The 6,000-nt window shown below is 40.0% G+C and overlaps 1 protein-coding gene across 4 annotated transcripts in view; it reads right to left on the bottom strand.

Moving 5' to 3' along the window:
- Positions 1–917: 917 nt before the first annotated feature.
- pcdh9 (protocadherin 9) overlaps positions 918–6,000 on the bottom strand; it is a 274,308-nt gene continuing 269,225 nt past the window's right edge. For all 4 annotated transcript variants that reach the window (XM_084714968.1, XM_084714960.1, XM_084714976.1 and 1 more), the window contains one exon: positions 918–3,011. In XM_084714968.1, the coding sequence (XP_084571094.1) occupies positions 2,641–3,011 (371 nt within the window). In that variant the 3' untranslated portion in view covers positions 918–2,640. The remainder of the gene's footprint in view (positions 3,012–6,000) is intronic.

Below are 6,000 nucleotides of genomic sequence, written 5' to 3'. Positions count from 1 at the left end.
AAGTTGATAAAGGTAAATAATTGCAGAGTTAGACAATCTTATAAGTTCAGAAAATCACATTAATGTAATGCAGCCAACTTTGCCCAGCCTTGTCTACAATGAAAGAGTTATATTGAAATGTTACCCGAGGATACCCTGTGTCTCGCAGCCTCCCCTCAGTTAGCATGCATGCTGTGCCTCCATCAGCCATCCTTATCTAAACTGTCTCCTCAACCAGTTTAGAGGAACAGCAGCAGCTCACCTTCAAAGTCCAGATCTCTGACCTCTTCACATTCTATTTGAAATCTTATTATTTCAGCATCTAACCAAAGCTCGAGACCATACAATGGGTTCTGAAAGAAAGCTCATACACTGGGAGCTTTCTTTGAACGGCTCAGCTCTCTGCTTTTTCCATAGCAACCCCCTTCCACTCCAAATTTCACTGTCCCAGAATTGCCTCCCTCAGGATTTGCTCTGTTACTGTAGTGGAGGGTTTGTATGCCACAGTGACCCCGGGAGTAATGGTTTTAGGGAGCCTTATGCTTTTGGTAAGGACACAAAATGTAAACTGGAGTAATGGCCAGAAGAAATATCGCGTTTTAACAGATGTGCTCTCCTAAAATAGCCTAGTCCTCATTTCAAAGTTAAAGAAACGGTAATGCCAGTAAATTCTGTGTTCGTGTGATGGTGAAAGACTAGGTCTAATTCAATAGCTATCATGTGATTGGAGGGAACTGACTGTACAAGAAAGAAAATTACTGCAAAAAATAAGGAAAAGCTAAATTGTACCTCATGAATGTACTGTACCCCAGAAATGATTCCCCGTCTTATTTTCTGATAATGACTTTGCACCAAATCATTTCAGAAAACTGGTTCATGCGAGCAACATCTGTACAAAATAGACACGGAACTCCTGGGGTGACCATCTTGTACACAAATTAAGCATACACATAATTAAAACATTTATTGCAGTAGCTGTATACCTGTAGAGTAGTAACAAGGATTAACTGTTTCAGTATCTGTGATGTCAAACACCCTCACACAACTGACAAACATACTGCGATAAGCAAATCACTCCATCCCACTTAACTTCTTTATATTGTGACATAAATATGAAAGTGCTTTACAAACTGAATGTCTCCTTAACGCACAAATCAACTCTAGTCCAACAAAATAAAATGACACAAAAATGATCAAGTTAATTTTTAAAAGCTATATCTTTTAGCATGCTATTCCATTGTGTAATTTGCCTTCCATGCTGTGGAATAAAACAAATCTTTTCAGACAGTGGAATGACAGATGGTCTCTCATAGTTAACCCATTATCTGCACATGCCTTTGTGTTTTTCTTCAGTACAGAATTTGATTTTTGTACTTTAATATCTGTGAGATTATGTCTCTTAATTTGGCAAACATTCAATGCATAAGGCATTTGATTATCAGACAGGATACTTTCTGTAGCCAACATGTTCTCGTCATTGAAATAAGCACAATTCAGTGTTTGAAGAAACATCATGAAGGCACAGTGATTAAAGTGTTATCTTAACCTGTGTTTTCTTACGTATGGAAAATCATAGTCTGTGTGGAAATAATATATATACACATGTTGATAAATTGCAGGTACTACTGAGGGATTGCACTCAGTTAAATCACAATTTGAATAAAATCTATACAGTAATAAGATCAACGTTAGATAAAACATTTAGCCATTTACAAATATATTGCTATTTAATTGTACTGAACACTTTCAAAATCAGTTTATAGAGGAGCGCTTTCAGAGCTTTTCATTTTTATAATGCACATATTGAGCACTGACATCCTTCATACAAAATGTTTGTTTTTTTAAAAAAGGTTTGCCTGTGGTTTTGCAGTACTTGAAGAAAATTATTATGAAATATGGGCAACATTGATTATATTACGGGATGGAAATTTGTTTCAAAATCAACCATTGGGTTTTTAAAGAATTACGTAAATGTTTTCTTGTTGTACATTATGCCACATTATAGATCTGTGTCCAGTTGAAACCCCCAAATCCTGATGACAAGCCATTATGATGACAACAGCCAAGAACTGTCCTATTCACTGTGGTTATTACGGGTACATGATAGTGGTTAATAAGTCTTATTTACAAACACACAGACAATGACAGAATAAACAAGTGTCCACTAACAGTGTTATTAGATCAACACTTTCTGAAATGTAACTCCATTTTCTTTGATTGTGTCGATTAATATAGTCCTGAACAACTCAATAACAACCACACCACAAATATTTGTATATACTGGTCAGCCATGGTAGTTTTTTTTCTTTTTTCTTGTAATTTGTTTTCATTTTCTCCATTTTACGCATGTCCTTCCTCCGCTTGTCGCACATGAAGTGGACAGAAAAATGTTATGTTGAAGAAATCCATGGAGGTTCATAAAAAAAAAGAGGTTTCCTCTAGAGCGATAGTAAAGTTGAATTGTAGAGAACACAGCAGAAGCGCTATAGTTTTGTGGCCTACATAGTACATGTGGCTATCACACTGCAGAAGCATCAACTTAAGTGAGAAGAGATGAAACACGAAAGAAAACAGTAAAGGAGAGGAGCTCGGATGAGTTGCTTCGTCTTTTTACTGTGTCCGGATGTAAGGACGTCTCACAGCAAAGAAGCAGAGTCCGTCTTATAGCTGCTGGTCCTTTGGGCTGTCCGGGCAGGAAGCTGGCTGGCAGGACTTCAGACTCACCAGTGGGATATCGGCCATGCCACTGCTGGTGAAGTGTCCCTCTCCGCTCCCAAACTGCTTCCTGTCACCAAAATGCTCTGACCGCCCGCTCTCATTTTTCCAGGTTCTGGTCAAAGTGTGTCCATTGAGAAGTTTGTCCTTGGGACCCCACTCCCGCTGAGACCCAAAACTAGACACGGGCGACTTGGGCTGCTGGTATGTTCCCAACGTCGGGGGCATCCAGCAGTTGTCTGAATGTCCCAGGACTAAGCATTCCTGTGTGCACATCTCTGTTGCTTCCACTAGGCCACGAGGTCCCAGGGGGCCATCTAAAGAAGAAGAAGAAGAAGAAAGAAAAACAAATTTGTAAAAATGTCGAGATCAGCGATAATATACATGATTGCATAGAATAGGTCAAAAAATAATTGTCGCCCAGGGGTGAACCAAGTCACCCATTGGTTTATGGACTACAGTGTTGAAGCCTTGAGTTTGGCAATATGGAGGTCGCAATCTTGGTTTTTTGCACCCAGATCATGCGCAGAACCAACGAGACCGTGGAGCTGGTGAAGAACGTACTGTGACTTGGGCGGTGCATGGTGTTGACTCGGCTACAAAGTTTTTCGTAGTACAGCTAAACAATACACGGCAATATGTTTCTGAAAACATTTTAGTCGAAGAAAAGGCAATCACCAAGAAGGACTTGCCCTAAAGCATACCCTTCTTTATTGTCTATTTTACTCTAAACGGGACCATAACGGACAAAATAAATGTTCATGTTATATTGAAGAAGACTTAAAATAAGGTATTGAGACCATAAGCTCATTAGGAAACACTTTACTGAGATATTAAATCATGTGAGAAGTAGGTGTCATTTTACTGTAAGAGTACATTCAATCTGACTTCTTTTTAAAACCAGAGGAGTCACCCCCTGCTGGCCATTAGAAAGAGTTTAAGGCTCTACCGCATTGGCTTCATTTCTCAGACGAAAAAGCTTCGCCCACTAATAATGGATGGTCTATGTTGTCGTCCTCGTGTTTGTAGCACCACCATGTCTTCTAGAAATTATGTTTATATACTAAACATAGAATTTTAAACCTTTTTGTTTAACATTTTACACCTGTACACCTGCCTGTTAATGCAAATATCTCATCAGCCAATAATGTGACCACAAATCACTGAATAAAAGCATGCAGACATGGTCAAGAGCTTCAGTTGTTGGAAATATAATCCAAGTCATCTTGACCATGGGATAATTGCTGGTGGTTTGAGTATCTCAGAAACTGCTGATCTCCTGACGTTTTCATGCACAGCAGTCTCTAGAGTTTACAGCGAATGGTATGAAATACAACATCGAGTGAGCAGCAGGTCTGTGTGTGAAAACACCTTGTTAATGAGAGAGGTCAGAGGAGAATGGCCAGAGTGGTTCAAGCTGACAGGAAAACCTAAGTAACTCAAATAACCATGCATTACAATCATGCTATGCGTAGGAGCATGTCTGTACCCACAACACATTGAACGTTGAGGTAAATCTGATCATCTGACCATTTCTGTCGGCTGAGAACAGAAACCAAGGCTACAGTTGGCACAGGCTCACCAAAACCAGACAGTCAAAAATCTGAAACATGTCTCTTGGTCTAACAAATATCTATTTCTGCTGGCACATGCAGATGGTAGGGTCAGAACGTGTTGTAACGAACAGAAATCCACGGATCCATCCTGCCTTGTGTCAAAGGAACAGGCTGCTAGTGGTGAGCTGGGGTAGGGGATATTTTCCTGGCACACATAAGGTCCCTAAATACCACCTGAGCATTGTTTAAATGCCACAGTCTACCTGAGTATTGTTGCTGATCATGTGCATCCCTTTATGCATACAATTTGCTCATCTTCTAAAGGCTACTCCCAGGATCAATGAGCACACGTTTTCCAGTTCCACCAACACTACCATGTGTCCAGTGAAGTCCAATAGCCTCTACAGTCACCAGATTCCAGTCTGATAGAGCACCATTGGGATTTGGTGGAATGGTAGATTTGCAGCTGACAAATCTACAGCAGTTGCATGGTGCCATAATGTCAGACCAGAATCTCTGAAGAATGTTTCCAGCACCTTGTTGAATCCATGCCACATGGAAATTCAGGCTGTTCTGAGGGCAAAGATGGGATCCTACCCAGTTTTAGGACAGCGTAAAGATCACTGAATCTACATTTTTTCAGAATCCTAACCAACATTTTATTGATTAACCACATGCAAGACTCGCTATGTAAACCCCAGTCTCTTGTCTCAAAGACCAACACCCAACATTCACCCCAACCATCTGCCTAGGCCATTTTCCACCAAATTAGCACTGCTTTTAACTGGTTCTGTTCAATATTCTTGGAACTTTGGTGCTATCTAATGGACCAGCCCATGTTTTCACCAGTTATGAGCAACAAAGGGCGCTGCACAAAGCACAACAGCCTTTAGGATATAGCATGTCTTTGGTTCCCAAGAAAACCCTGTCATTGTTTTGGTTCCACTGCTGGTGGAAAAGGCCTGTGATTTTTCTGTCATAGCGTAGCACTTCATTGAAAAGAAACCTTTGCTGACAAATAAAGCCAGATTTATGTATCCTCTCAAACATAACTAGAAATTAGTAATATTGGAGTCAGGGTTGAAACAAGTCCCCACAGTCAGTTCAAAATTGAATTGTACAATCTTGTCTCTGTATTTGGCAACTTTTCAAACCCTTTTAGTGAATTTGTTTCAATAAAGAACAAACAAACGAAAGAAAACTAGAATCAGCTGGTTTCCTGTGTTTCCTGAGGTTCTCTAGTTCACATGTGAGGTAGGTCATGTGAGTTAAGAGACCTGAAATCAGTCGACCAACCAGCAGTCTGAAAAATGAATGAGCTGTGCTTTCGGGAGCTGGAGAGCACGGGGGGGTTATAGATCTTGAAGAGGATGAAAGGATGAATGAGTTCTCTTTGAGCACTGTCATTTCAGTCCATAGAGAAATTTACAGTGCCTATATAACACACTGTAAATAGACTACAGAGGAGAAATACAACAGTAAGAAGGATGACACTGCAGTGTTGACTAATATCCACTCTGTAATTTGACTGCCCAATCAAGTTGACTTTCTTCATCTCCTTCTTCTTCTAACAATTGAAGTCCTGTCAGTGTCAATAGATTTTCAGATACTGTTTGGAAATCTATTATTTTGACCAACCTACAGTCAATAGGAAGGCTGTTCCAGAGCCTAGAGACCGTAACAGCACAAGCTCAATATTTCTTGAATATAAATGATGGATGTTGTTCCTCTCAGTAGAAATGTTTTCACA

This window comes from Lutjanus erythropterus, chromosome 1 (genome assembly GCF_056507025.1).
Source record: "Lutjanus erythropterus isolate fLutEry1 chromosome 1, fLutEry1.hap2, whole genome shotgun sequence".
NCBI classification, from domain to species: Eukaryota; Metazoa; Chordata; class Actinopteri; order Lutjaniformes; family Lutjanidae; genus Lutjanus; species Lutjanus erythropterus.
This window is presented reverse-complemented; position numbering and strand designations above follow the sequence as displayed.